General features: G+C 54.0%; 1 protein-coding gene across 1 annotated transcript; it reads right to left on the bottom strand.

Annotated features, from left to right (window-relative positions):
• Positions 1-566: 566 nt before the first annotated feature.
• GUCY2D (guanylate cyclase 2D, retinal) lies at positions 567-14,946 on the bottom strand. The gene is made up of 19 exons (XM_075993928.1): positions 14,235-14,946; positions 13,846-14,150; positions 11,083-11,434; positions 10,658-10,742; positions 10,273-10,375; positions 9,788-9,889; positions 8,453-8,533; positions 7,163-7,369; positions 6,899-7,055; positions 6,211-6,360; positions 5,442-5,590; positions 4,712-4,875; positions 4,423-4,615; positions 3,978-4,152; positions 3,645-3,743; positions 3,434-3,528; positions 3,231-3,316; positions 2,937-3,062; positions 567-2,394 (listed from the first exon to the last, which is right to left on the bottom strand). Exons 1-18 carry the CDS (start codon positions 14,944-14,946, stop codon positions 2,969-2,971), a joined length of 3,309 nt encoding a protein of 1,102 aa, XP_075850043.1. The 3' UTR covers positions 567-2,394; positions 2,937-2,968.
• Between the last annotated feature and the right edge of the window lie 4,149 nt (positions 14,947-19,095).

Here is a 19,095-nt window from a genome sequence, read left to right as displayed (position 1 = left end):
TTAATCTTGCCCCTTCTCTCACTGGCTCTGTGTGCTCTGGGGTGGGGGGTCCCTGAGTTCTCCTAGCTGGGGAGGAGGGCAGGGCTCTCCTTCATCAGGCTCTTCCCTCATCACATCCGGTCATTTGAGATTGAGGCAGGCAGCCTGGGAATGAGGCCGAGTGAAAGGTGGAAGGGATCTGCTCAGCCCCGCCCACTTCACCTCTACCCGGGGCTGGGTTTGGGCCCTGCTCATCCTCCTCTTCTGGGGGGTGCCCTGCCCAAGCCTGCCTGAGCTAATCCCTCTGCACCTGCTTCCGGACTCCTCCCTGAGGCTCCGAGAAGCACACTGCAGGCCCCCACAGGCAAGGAAGGGGAAGGGAGGAGGGGTGGGGTAGGGCGGGAAGAGGTAGGAGAGTGAGAGCTACATCCACACTGTCACGTCCAAGGCCAGCAATCCCTGCAGAATCTGCCCTTCAACCTCTGGGACCTAAGTACAGAGAAAATCTTAAGGAAGATGTTTAAGAATGTAAATAACTTTTCAAAAAAAAATTTTGTGTGTGTGTGTGTGTGTGTGCATGTCCGTTTTTTGTTTTCTAATCTTTAATTCATCATATTTGAGCATGATTAAAAATGTTTTTTAAATTGCACTAAATTATTCACTATAGCAACACCACCTTAGGTAACCAGAACTTACAAGTGCTGGATTTTAGATCTCTTTTACATTCTTTCTTTACCTTTAGGAAGGAAGGGGAAGACCACTAAGCTTGCAGAATTCACAAATCAGTAAAAACAAAAACAAACAAACAAAAACATAAAGGCAAAGCAACAAAGCAACCTCCAGGATCCCCTATAATCCTAACATCTCTACTCCAGGAGTCCTAAGCTCAGTGTCTACAGGCGCCAGGCAGGTACACAAAGGATGTTCAGAAAACCTTGGTGTCTTGGAGTCCTTGGGGAGTGGCAGAGACCATGAGCTCTGAAGTGTGATGCCCCAGATAAAGGGGACCATCACTCTTAAGCTCCAGCAGAACATTGCTGAGTGGTAATGCAAGCCCCACGCAGGGCTTTTGATTTCAAAAGAAGAGAGAAATCTGCTACACATTTTTTAAAGTGTGGTATCTCTTAATTTTTAAATGTTAGCTCAAAACAAAAGCATCCCATAGGCCAAACAAAACAAGTTTGATGGCTGCTTCATAGGCTGGCTTTTAAGAAAGGTTAGAGATTCTAAGATTTAAGGAATCTTAGGGTCATTTAGTTCTATGATTCAGAAACTCTAATGTGAATATATTTTGAGGGAACTTGTTAAAATGCAGATTCCGATTCAGCAGGGCTGAGGTGGGGCCTGAGAGTCTGCACATCTCACAAGCTCCCAAGTAATGCTGAAGTTGCTGGTCCCCCAACCACACTTAGTAATGAGGGTTTAGTTCACCCTTCCATCTAGGAACTCCCCCTGACTGTCAAATCCCTGGTCAATAACATCTTTGGTTCTGCTTGCACACCTCCAGGGACTGGACACTCACTACCTACGGTGGCAGCCTGGGTGGCAGCATCTGCTGTTAAACTTCTTCCAGGGTCTGTAGCAATGGTGAAGGACACCAAGAGGCAAACATGCCAAGGCCCAGGCTTTGGAACATCAGAGTTTCACAAAGGAAACTTCAGCTGGGGACTTGCCAGGACAGGGAGTTGACACCTGTTGCAAAGATCTAAGCACAAAGAATTTTCTGTCCAACTGACTGCTCAGTGGCACCCAGTTAAACAGAGAAAACTACTATTCTTTGGGTGTTCTGGTTAGTAAGGGTTTGGTGAAGTTTACTTTTCTTTCCCCAAAGCCTTGAAGCAAGCTTTTCTCTGCACTTGGGCAAGTTACGTGGTTATGCCCACAGAAGGAGCCAGTTTCTGACTGGTGGGGGGTGGAGACAGGAATGAGGCTTGAGGCAAAACAGAAGCCCCGGTCCCTCAGGCCTTGTGACAACCCCTGCTTTGGTGGAACACAAGGACTCCATCTCCTCTGGGCTTGGGGCATCCAATCCCAGATCCTCCTTCCTGGGGCCCTGAGAAACCCTGGAAAGTGGAGAATCCCCCAACTCAACATCCCCTGATGGGCTCAGGGTCCCTGGGGCCGGGGCCACATGTCACAGTGTCTGATATCCAAGGCCAGCCATTCTAAAGCCCAGCTGTCAGGGCCACGGGGACCATGGAAACCACTTAGGCCACCCCCCCATTGCACCATTGAGGGGAACCCAAGCCCTGAAGAGCTCATGAGACTCCCAAGGTCACATGGCTGCTTTGCAACCAGCTCTTGTAAAGGCCCAGAATCCTTTGAGGCAAAGCCGGATGGAGGCCACGGGCATTAGCCAGACTTTCCGTCACCCTATAGCAGCAACTTTCAGGAAAAGGATCTTCCACAATGATCCTGAGGAAAAGAGGCATTTCTTAGGCAGAAGTCAAGGAAAGGGATCACCCAGGAAGGAGAGGGTCGTGGAGCAGTTTCTTGAAGGAGGTTAGTGGGCAGTGCTTCTGCTCTAACAGAACTCCAGGGGACCGTACAGACTGTCCTCGGGCCACTGTTGCCCCCTAGAGTTCTGTCTCCTGTGCAGTGCACAGCCTGTGAGGCCTGGTTTGTGTGCTGGGGAGGGGGTGAGGTCAGGGGAAGAGCCACAGCAGGTCCTGATTATAGGGTTTCCTAAACCTGCATTTCTGGACCCCTCCGGACCTACCGAACCAGAATCCACCAGAATCCGCACAGGGGCGCTCCCCTCCCAGGAGCAATCCCTGGGTTTAGCAGCCAGCCCGGACTAAATCAGAAAAGGATCGGGACACTTGCCTTGGGTGGGAGGTTCTGCAGGCAATGCTAGGCCTCACTGTGCCCTAGGAAGCATCCCCCAGAGATGTGTGGCCCCCGAGTCTGAGGGGAGACGGAAGCTGGACGTGGAAGCCGAGGGAGCAGCACCTCACCTGTCGGGGGCGGCGGTGGTGGGCGCTGGGCCTCACTTCTCCGAGAACTGGCCTGGCCTCGCCTTCTCCAGCTTCCGGCGCCGCTCGGGTGGGATCTCCCGCAGGCTGATGCCGTGGTTGCTGCTCCTGCGGGCAGGGGTTGGTGGCCTCAGGAAAGGGGGACAGGGGGTGGAAGGGCAGTGCCAAGGTCATCGCCGCTTCGTGCCGGGGTCAGACACAGAGCGGTAGCCAGGGGCCCGCTCCAGGCATGCCGGCCCTTCTTCCCCCGCCCCGGCCGCGACGCCAGCCCCTCACCCCGGCTGCAGGTCGGGCGGTTTGGGGATGGGCTTGTCGAAGCCGCGTCTGCCCACCAGCCAGTACGTGTCCTCGGCGCCCTTGCCCTGGGGAGACACGGGGGAGGGGAGGACTTAGGCGGACTGGGTGACGGGGGACCTCGAGGTCTAAATGGAACGGGGAGACCCGGGTCGGAAGGGAGAGCTTTATCTTCCCGGCCTCACCTTCAGCTCCGTGCGGCCCCGAAGCTCCATCTGGTAGCCCTGGTTCAGAGCGCCGAGAATCTTCACGGTGCTCAAGTTCACGTGGATGCGGTAAGCTGGGGCGGTGGGGGACGCCGTGAGCTCCGGACTCACCTCCGAAGTCCCGCTCGCGGGCCGTTTCCACCCTGAGGCCCGGCCCAGCCCCGCAGACCCTCCCGCCAGCCACACTCACGCAGCCCGGTGGACTCCATGCGCGAGGCGGTGTTGACCGTGTCTCCAAACAGGCAGTACCGCGGCATGGTGAGGCCCACCACGCCCGCCACGCAGGGGCCTGTGGCGACGCGAGACGCGGGGGTTGGCAGGTGCGTGGGGCCGCACAGGGCCCTGGGGGACCTTTGCACCCCGTAATCCCCACCAGCTCCCCAAATAAACATTCTCAAGCGTATCCTCCTCCAGGAAGGCTCCCTCCTCCCCCCACTCCACTAGTTTGCCTCCCACGCAGGAAATCGGGAGCCAGGCCCTAAAGAGGGAGATGGGCTGGAGCGCGGCGAGGCTGGGGAGTTACCCGAGTGCAGGCCGATGCGGATGCGCACGGGCACCTCCGGCATGTGGCGCATGCGGAAAGAGCCCACGGCGCTGAGAATGTCCAGCGACATGTTGGCGATCTCTGCCGCGTGCCGCTGCCCATTCCTCTGAGGCAGTCCTGAGGCCACCATATAGGCGTCCCCAATTGTCTCTACCTAGGGGAAGGAGTGGTGGGAATTCATGACCGAGCGCTTCTTCCCCCAGTACACGAAGCGACTGTCCCTCGTCAGGAGGCCTAACTGGGATTAGAGCGGATGTCCTGGGAGCCAGGCTGTGAGTTGGGGACTGAGCTGGCAAGTGAAGAGAAAAGGGACAGGAGGGCTGGGAAAGAGGACTGGGCAGGCGGGCTGCGGGCCGAGCAGGAAGGGCTGGGGGCAGGGAAGCTGAATGGAAGGTCAGTAGGACTTGTCCTCTACACACTTCACCTTGTAGACATCGTGGGAGCCAATGATAGCATCAAAGAGGGTGTAGAGGTCGTTGAGCAGGTCCACCACCTCGATGGGCTCACTCATGGCTGAGATGGTGGTGAAGCCCACGATGTCACTGAAGTACAGCGTCACCTCCTCAAAGTATTCGGGCTCCACGGGTGTCCCTGTCTTGAGGGCCTCAGCCACAGACCTAGGGATGGCAGGCAGTGAGGTCCCCTGGGGGCCACCCCAGTCTGGCTGGGCTCCACTGCCCTTCCGACCCGTCCCTTTTCCCATTGGCACCCACGGAGGCAGCATCTGTGTGAGCAGCCGGTCTGTCTTCTGCTTTTCCTGCTCCAGCTCCTCCGTGCGCTCCCGGATCAGGTCCTCCAGGTTACTGGAGTACTGCTCCAGCATCCGCAGCATGGAGTCGATGATGTTCGTCTTCCGGCCCTTGTTGATGCTCTTGAACTAGTTAGTAGGAGGAAGCTGGTGAAACTGTGAAGACCTGAGCTGCCATGCCCCTGTCATGGGTCCTCTTATGGGGCTGTATATTCCTCACCCTGACCCCTACCCCAACCATTCATCTTCTATTCAGCAAGCACCCCCGGAGTGCTGGGTACTGTGTTTTCAGACATTATTAGAAGGCACATGGGAAACGAGGTTCCCAGAGGTCAGCTGTTCTCAGCTAGCAACTGACAGGGCAACGGAGCCAGCCTGGCCTTTGGACTCCCAGGCCAAGGGTCCTTCTGTCACAGTAGGCCAAGCACGTGCTTGGTTCTCAATCAATGTTATTTGAATTGAATTGATGGTTTCTCCCACCCAGAGCTCTGTCTCTCACTTCAGTGGCCTCCACAGTCCTACTTCATCCCTATTCTAACTCTGCCCTACCAAACTCCCGAGTCTTCAGGCTACCCTTAGGATATAGCCTGGAAGGTCAGAGGTCCTTCCAGCCTGCCTGCAGCTTTCCCAGGTTGCTGACAAAAATCTGGGATCCCAGTGGCCAGCCCAGCCCCTGCCCAATCCCAGCCCCTAACCAGGTCAAAGGTGCGGTCCATGGTGGGCCGAAGTTCTGGCTGCTCTGCCCAGCACTGTTTCATCAGCTGGATGCACTCCATGGGCGCCTGGTCCATGGACACCAAGGGCCGACACAGTGGAGGGGGGCTCTGCACCCTCTGCACCACTTCTGGGGGCACAAGGGGACCATGAGTGGAGGGCATGCCAGAGCAGAAGCTACCTCTGACCTGGCCTGATTGCTGAAGCCCAAGATTGGGGGGAGCTGACAGGAGTTCCCTTAAACCAGAGCTTCACTGGGTAGGGAAGTATAGTGTGAAAGGGGTTGCTAGGAGGAGCAAGAGTACCCTGAACCCTAGGGGTCAGTAAGAGGTGACACAGACAAAACATTTATTGCATATAGGAAAAGTGAAGGTTGGGTGATTAAGTAGCTTGTTCGGAGTCCTATAGATAAGTGACACAGATTTGAATCAGATTGGACTGACCTCCTACCCCCTCCCCATTCTCCCTGCTGCCTCCCTGGGACCCTTGAGAACCAGAGAGGCGCCTGCTCCGCCCCGTTGGGGAAGCAGGTTGGGTAGAGGATCAGGACAGAGGAAGGTGTTGCCATCTGGGACCTGAAGAGCCACATGCCCCTGGCCCTTCAAGCCCCGGCTTTTAGGGAGCCGGCACATACCTAACTCTCATCACTGGGCTTTCCTTTAGAGAAAAGCGTGAGGCTGGGTCTGGCCTGGTTCTGTCCTAACTGCAGGGTGCCTCTCCGACCCAGACTCCGAGGAGGGGAAGCCTTACCCTCGGGAGTCAGTTCCAGCATGGCGTAGGGGGTACTGCGGCACACGACCTCCTGCATGATGATGCCCAAACTGAAGACGTCGCCGGCCAGCGTTCCCCGGCGCTCCAGGGCCGGGTCCCTCAGCAGCTCCGGGGCTGTCCACAGCTGGTCTGGGGATGGGGAAGGGGGCGTGGGCACATGGAGGACCGTGGGGGCGCTGGGGAAAGACTCACCCTCACCAGAAAGCCCAGGCTCGCACCCGGCACTCACCAACCCCAAGCCTAAGCCCTGCAACTACCCCTGGGAGAGACCACCTGAAACCCGAAGCGATCTCAGTCAAAGCCCCGCTCACAAGTAGGCCCCGCCCCTCAGATGAGGCGGTGCCCAGGGAAGACTCCGCCTTCTGGGCACAAGCCCCGCCCTTAGGCGAAGTTCCGCTTGGAGCAGACCCGGCAGCACAGGCAGCTCACGCACAAGTCCCGCCCCTAGCAAGACCCCGTCTGCCCAGTGGCAGAGCCCACCCTCCGCATCTCTCAGAGGTCACAAGATCTTTTCCATAGCGGGCGTCGTGTCCAGAGAATGTAGGATGGAGAGAGTGCAAGGGCAGAAGGAGGGAAGAAGGGAAGGAGGGAGCGAGGGAGGGGCCTTTGAAGTAATGGGGGGGGGGGGTGATGCTCTGGTGCGTGGGAGGCAGCGGGGGACTCCTACCCTCGGCGCTGGGAGGCTCTGGTAACACCCTCTGCGCTTCCAGCAGTCGCGAGTGGCCGTGATCTGTGACCTTGAGCACGAACCTTCCGTCCACTATGCAGTTCCGTGACTTAAGCCGCCCGTGAGGTACCCCTCGGTGGTGCAGATACCTCATTCCCTTGGAAGGGGTGGGGTAAGAGGCAGCCTCAGCCCGCGCAGTTCCCCTGACCCTTCCTCTCTGTCCCCTCCTACCTTGCCCCAGTACACCCCGCCCCCCACACACACCTTGATGAGGTCCAGCAGGAGAGAGGACTTGAACATCCAGTCCAGCTTTATCTCTCTCTGGGCAAGGAGGTCGTGGAGGGAGCCCCGCGCACAGTGCTCCGAGACCACTGCCAGGAAGCTTTCTCCAGGGGACACTGGGCCGTCTGCTCCCCCTGCCAGGAACAGCCCCACGTAGAGGGCCACGTTCTCGTGCCGGAGCTCCTGAAGCTGAGAGGGGGAAAATCCACAGGCATTTTGTGCGCTGGGAGCAATGTAGGGAGGGGACCGTTATTCAAGATCTAGTTTTGAGTATCAGAACTCAGAAGTGGGATAAAAATGATCCACGCTCTCCCGATTAACGGCCTTTGCAGGAGAACCAGGGAGAAGCTGTGCCGCTTTCAAAGGACACCAGAAATGGCTCGTGCCTGGGGCTGCTTTGCTTGGTGTTACCTCATTGCGTCAGACACGTCTGAGACTCCCACCCTCCCCAAGTTAGGGAGCACGGGACTGAGCAGTGAAGCCATGGTCCCAGAGGAGCCATCAAAAAGAGCCACGCTGGCTCCGCATGACAGAGTGCCCTGCAGTCAGGGCGTGCTGGAAAATGGGGGCTGGCCGGCTGCCTGGTGCTCCTTCTAGCTTTTGTTTGGTCCACGTGCCCAATAAAAGGCTTCTTTTCATTTTAAATGCCTGGTGTTAAGTGGTGATCTAGTCTGTTGACCCATACAGGCAGTATGGTCATTTTGCTGCCGTGACCAAGAGCTCCTGTAAAGGCATCAGGGAAGAGGGCCAGGCCAAGGCTGCATGGTATTGGGAGAAAGGGGGGGCATCAAGGTTGGAAGGACCAGAATAAGCCAGTTTATAGGCTCCCTGCCAACTTTCCACTTTGTTCAGTATGTGTCAACATAGGTAGCTAGGGCCATTCTGCACGAGTGGCCTGACAGAACTTGAAACTCGTTTTTTATTTTATGTCATTTGCTCAGTAAACATTCGCCGTGTCTCTGTAATGTTCCAGATACTCTGTTAGGTGCTGGGGAATATGACGAGGGACATGGGGAAGCCCTCACTTGGCTTACAGTCCAGCGAAGGAGGCAGATCAGAAATAAGCCAGCACGCAGATAAACATACAATTACAAATTGTGATAAGGACAGCAAAGGAAAGAACTCGTGGTATGAGACAGACTAATGGGAAACCTGCTCTGGAGGGGAGGGGACACTTAACTGATACCTACCTCTATACCAAGCTGCAAAGAGAAGGCAGGAAGGGAGGAGACCATGGCTGCCCCCACACCCCCAAACAGCCCCAATTCTCACCTTGGAGAAGGCCATCTTGGTTGCTGGGCGGATAGTTAGGTGCTGATACCCTGGGAATTTCTTCAGCCAAACCCTGTCTCCCTGCAGCAGACAGGATGGGGGTAGGGAACTCAGTCTTTTAAAACCCCATAATGCAAGGAGCCTTAGAACTCCCACATCTCCACTGGCCCACTGGCCCAGAACACATCTACCACGTGAAAAGTGCATCGGAGCAAAGGGTTTGATGTCTGCTCATCCACTTCACAGCCAGCGGGCTGAGAGCCCTCCCCTGGGCGAGAGAGAGGCACAAGGCCTGTATGACAGTCCTCACCATCCCAGATGTGTCCACTGACAGTCCCATTAAGTGAATTATTACAACCACGAATGTCATTGACATCACAACCCTCATCACCATCCTTGCACTGTGCTGGGAGTCAAGAATCCAGGTAGACCAGGCTTTATTGTAAACTGTGACCTATAGGCAGCTCCCCTCTGGTGCTGGGCCTCATTGTTCCCAGCTGTTGGCAGGGCTGGCTCACATGCATGTGACCTGTGAAGTCACACAGGGCTCCATGTTGTCCTGGACTTTGCTAATTTTACAGGTGGCCTTGTCTGTTGGTAAGGAATTTGGACTAGAAGGGAATTGTAGGGGTTTGGAAATAAATATGGGGACATTTTTAATTGTCATAAAAACTGGCAGCTGCATTTAATGGATAGGACCAGACTAGAGACACTAAATGTTCTTCAAGACCTAAGGTAGTCCTATACGATGAAGAATCACTTGCCCAAAATGACAATAGTGTCCTCTCTGAGCAACGGTTGTGACGACCCATGGGTGGCTTAATAGGAGCCTCTGTGTCCTCTCCATGACCTGAAGCTCAGGAGCGCTGAATTCCACAAGCTCCCTCTCAGCTCTCTCTGCCCTGTTCTCCCCATCTCCCATCCATCCCACCACATACAGATTTACTGGCCCCATTGTTAATGTCCTAACCCCTTCTTATGACTTTCTTTTCCCCTCCAGGGCTTGCTGTTCCTGAGTGTGATCTGAGTTGGCTGGGAATGCTGAAGGGGCAGGGCCAGCCTCCAGCCTCTGGGTCTCTGTAATCAGCCTTTGAGGATCCCCCTGGATAATGGCTAAGGGAAAATCCTGGGGCAGGGAGGATTTCCAGATGCTTCCCTTTGAGGAATCCATGACCTTTCCCTAGATCCCATCCCCTTTCCTGCATGCAGGGTGTGACATGACTGCAGAGTGTGACATGACTGCATCCCTCCCTTGAGAGTCACCTCCTCTCTGGCCTGAGCATCCCTCCCCCTACCCCTCCTGGAATAGAGCCCCTGGCTGAGGGCCAGGCTCACCTCATAGAGGCCAATGTTGGAGCTGTCCGAGGGCTGGCTGGGGACACTGCGAATGTCTGACACACTGCGGGCAGCCAGACTCGATCGGCTCCCCTGGACCACCTGGGGGGGGTAGAGGTCAATGCAAGGGGTCAGAGCGGGGGCGATCAGAGTCCTGGCTTGAGGTCAGGCTGAGCTTTGGGGATGAAAGAGAGGAGGGAAAGGAATTTCAACTATGGAAGGTGATAAGAACATCACCCTCCCCCAAGTGCAAAACACTTTACAGTTTACAAAACATTCGAACTTCACATCGCTCCAGGAAAGTAGTCAGGACAGAGGCTGTCACCCTCATTGCACAGATGAAGGACTGAGCCCTAGAGCTCAGACCTGAGACGGAGCTCAGAAACCAGATCTCCCAGGCGGGGGCTGGGATGAGGGCTGTCTCAGGGAAGGGACCAAATACACAAGGAGAGGGCAGCTGGTCCCTGGCTCCCTGCCTCCCCCACCTTTCGAGAGTTGCCCCCCTGTGGGTGGAGGAAGGTGATGTCATCTGTAGTCAGGATGATCTTGTTGGGGCCTGAGACCATTTGAATGTGAAGTAGCCGGTGCCTGGTGGGGGAAGGAGGTCATCTCCACACAGGGGACAAAGGTCCACGAGAAGAGGCCAGCAGGGGATGGGGGTGGAGGGATAACGTTAGCTCAGGACAGGGGTCGTGGAGGGCATCCATCCCCGAGGACTCTGGCAGCCTGGCCAGGTTTACCCACCCCCACCCCTAGACGAGTCCTCCTCTCCTCTCCGTGAGCCCAATCTGCTGTCTTTGCTGCACAAGTTCATTTCTGCCAGGCGGAGCGCCAAGATCACCTGCCTACTTACCTTTTGTGCCTACTCACCTCACGTAATGGGCCAGGAAGGCCCCGGACAGCCCCATCCCAACCACTAGGAGGAAGCCAAGAAAGATGAGGCCCGGCTCCACTCCTGAAGAGACAAGGAGAGGTGGACAGTAAGGACTGTGGCCAGGGAGGCCCCCTTTCTAGAGACGCATGCAGTCACACCAAATACTGGTGGCTCCAGGAAAGGGAGACAGGAGTCTGGGCAGGCTGTAGGGGAAAAGTCCTCCAAGGGGAGAGTCTGGGAATGCTAGAAGGTTCCAAGAGGGCTTTGGGGCTTGGCAAGAGAAGAGTCCTGCACAAGCCAGCAGTTAGAAGAGGATCTAGAAGGGCAAGAAGAATTTCAGGACAGGAGTTCACTCTCTTTCACCACTTTGTGGCCAGTCCATGGTGACCGTCCCAGTGGAGGCTGGAGTGCTAGTCCTCACCTCCATTGCAGATGACGTCTGGATCAAACCAGCACAAGGGGTCGGGTCCGGGCCCTGGTCCCCCACGAGGGAAGTGCACTGGGGTCCCAGCGGAGCGGAGAGCACCCTGGACGGGGTCCAACATGTATGTGGCAAACAGCTGGTCCCCCACCGCGTCCGTGTCCAGCAGCACAAATGACGGCTCCTCAGCTCCACCTAGGGCCCCGCAGAAGCCAGGGACCTGGGCATCCCGGACTTGGCTGGCCACGGCTGCTCCAGACACCCAGCCGCCACCTGCGGCTGCCTGTGCTCCCGCCATGCCCCTCATCAACAAGAAGACTGCATCGTAGATGGTACCAAAAAGTGGGGAGACCTGGAGAAGGACAGTAGGGACTCAGGGCTTGGGGTCATGCCTCATAAGCAGACAGGAGCTCACTGGCTCTTCCTGTTCTTTCTCTTCAAGCCCTGAGTGTATAGACTGTTCCCACCTCCTAGTTGGTGGTTCTCAGCACACTCGCCCCTTTGGGGGTCCCCTCTTCCTCTCTCTGGCTATCTCACCTGCTGTCCCCACTCCCTAGCCCTCTTTTCAGGACTCAGGCTCTTCTTTCACCAGTTGCTGATTCTAACTCTCCTCACCTACAGCTCTTCCCCTTCCCGTTGGTTGCCCTGCGTATAGTTTAATCTTGTCACTCACCATTCACCAAAAAGCCTTCTTTCCCATCTTTTGGTTCACTTCTATTTTCTATGTTTCCTTCTTTTTTTTTTTTTTTTTTTTTTTTTGAGACAGAGTCTCGCTTTGTTGTCCAGGCTAGAGTGAGTGCCGTGGCGTCAGCCTCGCTCACAGCAACCTCAAACTCCTGGGATCGAGGGATCCTTCTGCCTCAGCCTCCCGAGTAGCTGGGACTACAGGCATGCGCCACCATGCCCGGCTAATTTTTTATATATATATATCAGTTGGCCAATTAATTTCTTTCTATTTATAGTAGAGACGGGGCCTCACTCTTGCTCAGGCTGGTTTTGAACTCCTGACCTCGAGCCATCCGCCCGCCTCGGCCTCCCAGAGAGCTAGGATTACAGGCGTGAGCCACCGCGCCCGGCCTATGTTTCCTTCCTTTCTTTCCCTGAGATTAGCACCTGATCTTATCAGACCTCTCTTTTATCCCCCACTCCCATCTCAGAGTGCCAGGCACTGTGTAAAGCACTAGATACACATCAGTGTACAGGACAGTCCCTGTCTCAAGGCAGCTTCTAGCCGGGGACCAGCAGGGATGTTAAGGCAGTGCAGTGAGCGAGGGGGAAAAGTGAAGGAGCTCTGGAGACAGGAACGAGAGTCTGGGAGAGAAGGAGCTTCTAGAAGTGGCTGTCCCTCAGGGGATGAGTCAGAATCATCCAGGGGAGGGGAAGGGCAGGAGAGAGGAAATAGCATACCCAGCATCTCAGAGGCAAAAGAGGACACATTTAGGGAACAGAATAGCTCGGTCTGGCTGAAGATGATGGAAGATGGAAGACAGAGGAAGACATGGAACCTGGTAAACCACATGGGGAGCCCTGCCTCCATCCAGGGCAACAGAAGCCACTGGGAGGCTTTGAACAGGGTGTGACATGGTCAGATGGCTTAGATTTCTGAAGCAGATCTGATCTGATTTGGTGGGGAAAGGCCTGAAGCAGGGGAGAATGAAACAAGGACCATTTGGGAGACTCTGTTTTGGGATTTGGGCTGGAGGTGCTTTGGCTTGAACCAGTGCAGTGACAGTGAGAATGGAGAAAGTGGGTGGGCTTTACATTTAGGGAGTAAAAGTGACAGGGTTTGCTGTCTGGATGTGGGGGCAAAGAGTTACAGAAATCAAAGGTGACTCCCACAGGCCCTACTTTGGCAGCAGGATGGACAGGTGTGCTACTTGCTGAGAACTCAAGAGCTTTGTCCTCCACTTGCCCCACTGACTGACCCTCCCTCCCTTTCTTCTCTGTTCCTCACTCCTACTCTCTTCTTAGTGACTATTCCCATCTTCTCTCTCTGTCTATCTCCCCCTTTCCCCCTCCCCTTGACTACCTGCAGTCCTCTTGGAGGAGGCTAGGGGAATTGGTGGAGGATATTTCAACCCCTTCAATCCACAGCCCTCCCTCAGGCAGTCACCTTTGATTTAGGTCTTCGTGGTTAATTTACAGCCCCCTGGCATCTAAATTCCCTGCTTAGTGGTTTCAACCCTATTTTGTGACTGAGGTGGAGCTAGATGGGACTGGGATTCTGGGGACTCAGGGAATCCCAGAATTAGCTGCATGTTGGGAATAAACTATGCATCTAATCAGGGAGCCCCTGGATCCACCCAGGGACCTTTCTGCTTTTCGAAAGATGTCAAGGCTCTCAAAAAGTTAAGACCACCAGATGAGGCCCCAGAGGAAATACCTCTGAACTGGGCATGAAGGTTGGATGGGCATCCACCCTCCTTCCTGCTGTCTTGAGAACACCAGCTGTTTATGACAGACTGTGTGTTATGGTGCTGGGAATGGGTTTACTTTGAGGCAGACTGCAAACGATGTTGCAGTTTAGAGTTCATTAGAGTTTTACTACTTGGAGCTGGGCTTGGATTGGCATTGCCTACTCTCTGGAGACAATCCCAATACACTAAGATGCCCCAAGCAAGACCAGAGTTCTACACTACCCAGGAAAATCCAGAACAGCTAGAGCAACTCATAGTTCTCTCCCCTTGACCCTCCTCCTCTTCCCACTTTGGCTGTACCCTGCCCTCTTCCCCTGCGCTCTTCCCTCCTCCCTGGTCCATCTACCTGCTGCAGATTGAGGTCTGGGGGCAGCTCTTGGCGCTGCTGGGCCCTGCGCAGGCTGTCCAGAACGCTGCCTGCCGCGGGACAGCGGCGCGTGAGGGTGAGCACCGCATCGTGGGCCCTGCGAAGCTGGGAGTTGTTGGCGAGTGCGGCCAAGGCCTCTGGGCCTGGGGACAAGGCGTAGTGGAGCGTGTCGAAGGGCAGGAAGACCAGGGAGCCATCGGCCATGCCCAGCTCCTCTGCGGCCTCCAGAAGGCAGCGCTGCTCCTGGCCGCCCAGCAGCACCGAGTGCATCACCATGATCACGGCTGCGGACACAGAGGCTTGGCTGGTGGCGCCGCCCCTCGGTCCCCAGGACCCGCCGACCTCCCGCACTCTGCAGGGGAGCCTACCTCTGACCCTGGGCCCATCCTGGACCCTCCTCAGGGCCTCCCGGGCTCCAGACAGGTCCGGGGGTTCCATGGAGGTCACCAGGGCGACAGGCAGGCCCCGGGCCCTGAGTGCCGTGGACAACGAGCGTCCTGCCTCCACCCACAGGTCCTGGGGGGCGGTGATCAGGGCCAGGCGCGCCCAGCGGAATGCTCGAAGGAGCGTGTAGAGGGCGTCCGCCGCGGGCGTCGTGGCGGGGGCTGTGGTGCCCGCCGCCTGTGTCCCGGGGCAGCCCCAGGGCACCAGCGCGACCCCGGCCTCCTGGGCCAGTAGCTCGGCTGGCCGGCAGGCTGCAGGGTTCACTGGACCCACAAGGCCGGAGACGCGGGCCAGCGCGGAGGACACCGCCCCCAGCGAGCCCGGCGTCCGGCACGGCTCGGGCAGCAGCGCGACCTCAAAGCGGGACCCGCCTGCCAGGGCAGGGTAGTGGTTCACGCGGGCGGCGGCCAGGCGGGCGGCCAGGTCCGGGCGGGCCCGGGCGAAGATGGGGTCGCAGGCCCAGGGCCCCAGCACCCCCACTGTGAACGCTGCGGAGAGGGCGGAGGGCAGCAGGGCGAGCAGCAGGAGCAGGGGCGGGAGCGGGCGCCGCGGGCCGGCCAGGGCCCGAGCCCACCGCGCGGGGGCGCAGAGCCGCGGGTCCCGAAGCCCACCGCCTAGCAGGGCACAGGCGGTCATTGCCGGCTTCTGCGAACAGACACCGCCGCGTGAGCGACCCAGACCCTCGGGACTCCCTCGGGGCTTTCCCCGCAACCCTCGGTTTCTCACAGCCCGATTAACCGGCGACTAACTGCTCCCACACCCCCCTCCGCAGGCTTGCGGGACTAGACGGGGCCAAGGACGCGGCCTGGAGCCCCCTCCCTTCTCCCCTGCTTCCCGCTCCCACCTCGGCTACCCCTCCCCCTCGTCGGCGCCGTCGGGGATCAGTGGGGACACGCCCACGGCCCCAGACGGACAGGAGTCCCTGCGGAGGGGCCTTTGCCACTCACCGGAAAGTCCGGGGCTCGGGCCCAGGGCCCGGGAGAGGGGTCACCGGGTCGATGCCCCTGCTGACGCCCGCCCACAGTTCTCCCCTGCCAGCCCAGGCCAGGGCGGGGGTGTGGGAACAGCTGGCCAGAGCCCTTAATCCCCCCAAGCTGATTAGGGTCCCTTAATTAGGCAGGGAGGGGTGCGCCGGTGGAGGATGGGAGCCCCTGCCGCGCCTTTCTGGGGTGGGACCTGCCCCGCAGCCAGCCAGACCCTTTCCCCACCATGCCTCCCAACTCCCCCACCGCCGCCACAACCCCAGCATGACAGCAGCCACGGGTCCCTCTTCCAGGCTGCTGCCATATTGCCCTGCGACGGCAGAAAGTGACACGATGTGCCCACGGACACCTGTGAGTGATCAGTACTGGAAGAGGGATTCTCTCAGTCCCATTCCTTACAATCTTCTGTTGCCGGTTCTGCCAGCCAAGTTCAAGCTCCATCCTTTAGCTGGCAAAGTCCATATCCCAGAGACAAAACCCAAACCAATCTGACACCTGCCTTTCTTCTCTCACTTCTCGTTTTCTTTCTTTCTTTTTTTTTAAAATTTTTATTTATTATTTCTATTTTTCTTTTTCTCTTTCAAAATTGCAATCAGTTCTCTCAAAGTTCTCTCACTTCTCCTCTCTCTCACTATACTTGATTCCCTGACCTCCAATTTTCCATGCCTAGAAAACCATCCCTTTGATATTGGGAAGGCAGAACCCCAGGAAGTAATGGAAAGAGCTTTGGCCTCAGACAGACTTGGGTTCAAAGTCCTCCTTACTGGTTTGTTACCTTGAGAAATTGCCTACTCTTTCTGACAGTTGTGAAAATTATCTGTGACAATAAATATAATTGCCTGGTTGGCAAGAATGGGTGGCAATTTTAGAGAAGAATATGATGGAGACATTTCCTACCAGATATAAAAATTTATTATAAAGCTATAGCAATTAAGGCCCTATAGTATTGGCACAGGGATAAACAAATAGACCAATGGAACAGAATAAAGAGTACTGACCCAAGAACAGCAAAAATGGAAATTTGATATATGAAATGGACATTTCTTTTTTTTTTTTTTTTTTTTTGAGACAGAGTCTCGCTTTGTTGCCTAGGCTAGTGTGAGTGCCGTGGCGTCAGCCTAGCTCACAGCAACCTCAAACTCCTGGGCTCGAGCGATCCTTCTGTCTCAGCCTCCCGAGTAGCTGGGACTACAGGCATGCGCCACCATGCCCGGCTAATTTTTTATATATATATCAGTTGGCCAATTAGTTTCTTTCTATTTATAGTAGAGACGAGGTCTCGCTCTTGCTCAGGCTGGTTTTGAACTCCTGACCTTGAGCAATCCGCCCGCCTCGGCCTCCCAGAGAGCTAGGATTACAGGCGTGAGCCACCGCGCCCGGCCTGAAATGGACATTTCTTACCAATGGGGAAAGAATGAGCTGTGACGAATGGAGCTGAATAGTCATATGGTGGGAAAATAGAATTCAATCCCTATCTCACACCATACACAAAATCAATTTCAGGTTGAAGACCCATGTGTGAAAAACAAAACTTAAAAACTTTTTTTTTTTTTTTTTGAAACAGAGTCTCACTCTGTTGCCCAGGCTAGAGTGAGTGCCGTGGAGTCAGCCTAGCTCACAGCAACCTCAAACTCCTGGGCTCAAGCGATCCTGCTGCCTCCCGGCTAATTTTTCTCTATATGTATGTACATATATATATATACACACACACACACACACATATACATATATATATATGTATATATATATATATATTTAGTTGTTCAGCTAATCCCCTTCTATTTTTAGTAGAGATGGGGTCTCCCTCTTGCTCAGGCTGGTCTCTAACTCCTGAGCTCAAACAATCCACCTGCCTCGGCCTTCCAGAGTGCTAGGGTTACAGGCATGAGCCACGGCACCCGGCCAACTTAAAAACTTTTAAATGAATCATTTTTCAACCATCATGGCAAAAATTGGATCAGGTAAGAATTATCAATGGATACTAAAGCTAGGGGGAAATTTTGATTAGGAGCAAGATATTGCAGGTCTTACAGTGTCTCCCTACATATTGGCACGAGTTAGAAGGGAACAAACAAAAAAAATTAAAAATGATAATTATACAATGGAGAAATAGGTTAACACTTTGACCAGGTTACCAAAATTAACCAATGATAGGCAGATAGACAAGATGTGCCTCCAGACATGGTACCCTGAGAAAGACACAAATACTGCTTCTCTGCAATACGGCACAATGCTACATCTCTGCAGTATTCCAGCATCATTTCAGTCTAATCACAAGGAAACATCAGATAAACACAAAACGAGAGATGTTCTACTAAGAAAGAGGGGAGACTGTATTCTTCAAAAATGTCAATGTCGGCCGGGCGTGGTGGTTCACGTCTGTAATCCCAGCACTCTGGGAGGCTGAGGTGGGAGGATTGCTCAAGGTCAAGAGTTCGAAACCAGCCTGAGCAAGAGCGAGACCCCATCTCTACTATAAATAGAAAGAAATTAATTGGCCAACTAAAAATATATATACAAAAAATTAGCCAGGCATGGTGGCGCATGCCTGTAGTCCCAGCTACTTGGGAAGCTGAGGCAGTAGGATCGCCTGAGCCCAAGAGATTGAGGTTGCTGTGAGCTACGCCGATGCCACAGCACTCGCTCTAGCCTGGGCAACAGAGTGAGACTCTGTCTCAAAAAAAAAAAAAAAAAAAAATGTCAGTGTCACAGAACACAAAGGTTGAGGAACTGTTCCAGATTAAAGGAAGCTGAAAAGACATGACAAATAAATGCAATACCTGCCTCTGTACTATAGAATTTTATAGATCCTGTATTATAGAATTTTTAAAAGTGATATAGGTTGTAGGGTTTATAGGTTTATAAAAATGTTATAAAGAACATCAATATTAACAAAAAAATTTTCAACTGACAAAATTGGAATATCGTTGGAGTTTCAACAAAAGTTATCAATATAAATTTATGAAGTGAGTAACTGTCCTATAGTTATGTTAAACTATCCCTATTCATAGGAAATACACACTGAAGTATTCAGTGATAAAGCATCATGTATGTAACTGTCCCTCAAGTAGTTCAGAAAAAATATATATTTATATAAATATAACATATGGTACATGCATGCTGTATATATTATATTTTAAAATGATATGCAAATGGGGTAAAATGTTAACAACTGGTGAATCTTGTAAGTTTGAAATTATTTCCAGGCTGGGCGCGGTGGCTCACACCTGTAATCCTAGCATTCTGGAAGTCCCAGGCAGGAGGATCGGGATCCCTTGAGCTCAGGAGTTAGAGACCAGCCTGAGCAAGAGTGGGATCTCATCCCTACTAAAAATAGAAAAAATTAGCCGGGTATGGTGACTCGCACCTGTAGTCCCAGCTACCCTGGAGGCTGAGGGAGGAGGTTCCCTTGAGCCCAGGAGTTTGAGGTTGCTGTGAGCTAGGCTGATGCCAGGGTACTCTAGCCCAAGTGACAGAGCCAGATTTTGTCTCAAAAAGAAAAAGAAAAGAAAAAAGAAAGAAAGAAAAGAAAAGAAAAAAAGAAAAAACAAAGAAATGATTTCCAAATAGTTAATAAAACACTTTTAGATTTTTTTAAAAAAGGATGTCTTTATCAATTCAGAATAGGAATGGATTTATTAAACAATACACATAAAGTACAAACCATAAAAGATTGATACATTTTAAAACATTAAAATTAAAATTTCTGGTCCAAAAGCATATCACAAAAAGAAAACATTAGCCACAGACTAGAAGAAGATATTTGCAATACATTTACAAAAAGGGTTAGTAACCATATCTG

This window comes from Microcebus murinus, chromosome 18 (genome assembly GCF_040939455.1).
Source record: "Microcebus murinus isolate Inina chromosome 18, M.murinus_Inina_mat1.0, whole genome shotgun sequence".
Lineage (NCBI taxonomy): Eukaryota > Metazoa > Chordata > Mammalia > Primates > Cheirogaleidae > Microcebus > Microcebus murinus.
This window is presented reverse-complemented; position numbering and strand designations above follow the sequence as displayed.

Excerpts from the sequence above, each read along its gene's own strand:
- GUCY2D (XM_075993928.1), bottom strand. The coding sequence starts at position 14,946 with ATGACCGCCTGTGCCCTGCTAGGCGGTGGGCTTCGGGACCCGCGGCTC. Across the intron at positions 8,534-9,787 it reads CCAACATTGGCCTCTATGAG|GGAGACAGGGTTTGGCTGAA; the intron begins GTGAGCCTGGCC and ends TGTCTGCTGCAG. Across the intron at positions 3,063-3,230 it reads CCGCCCGACCTGCAGCCGGG|GAGCAGCAACCACGGCATCA; the intron begins GTGAGGGGCTGG and ends CCCTGCCCGCAG.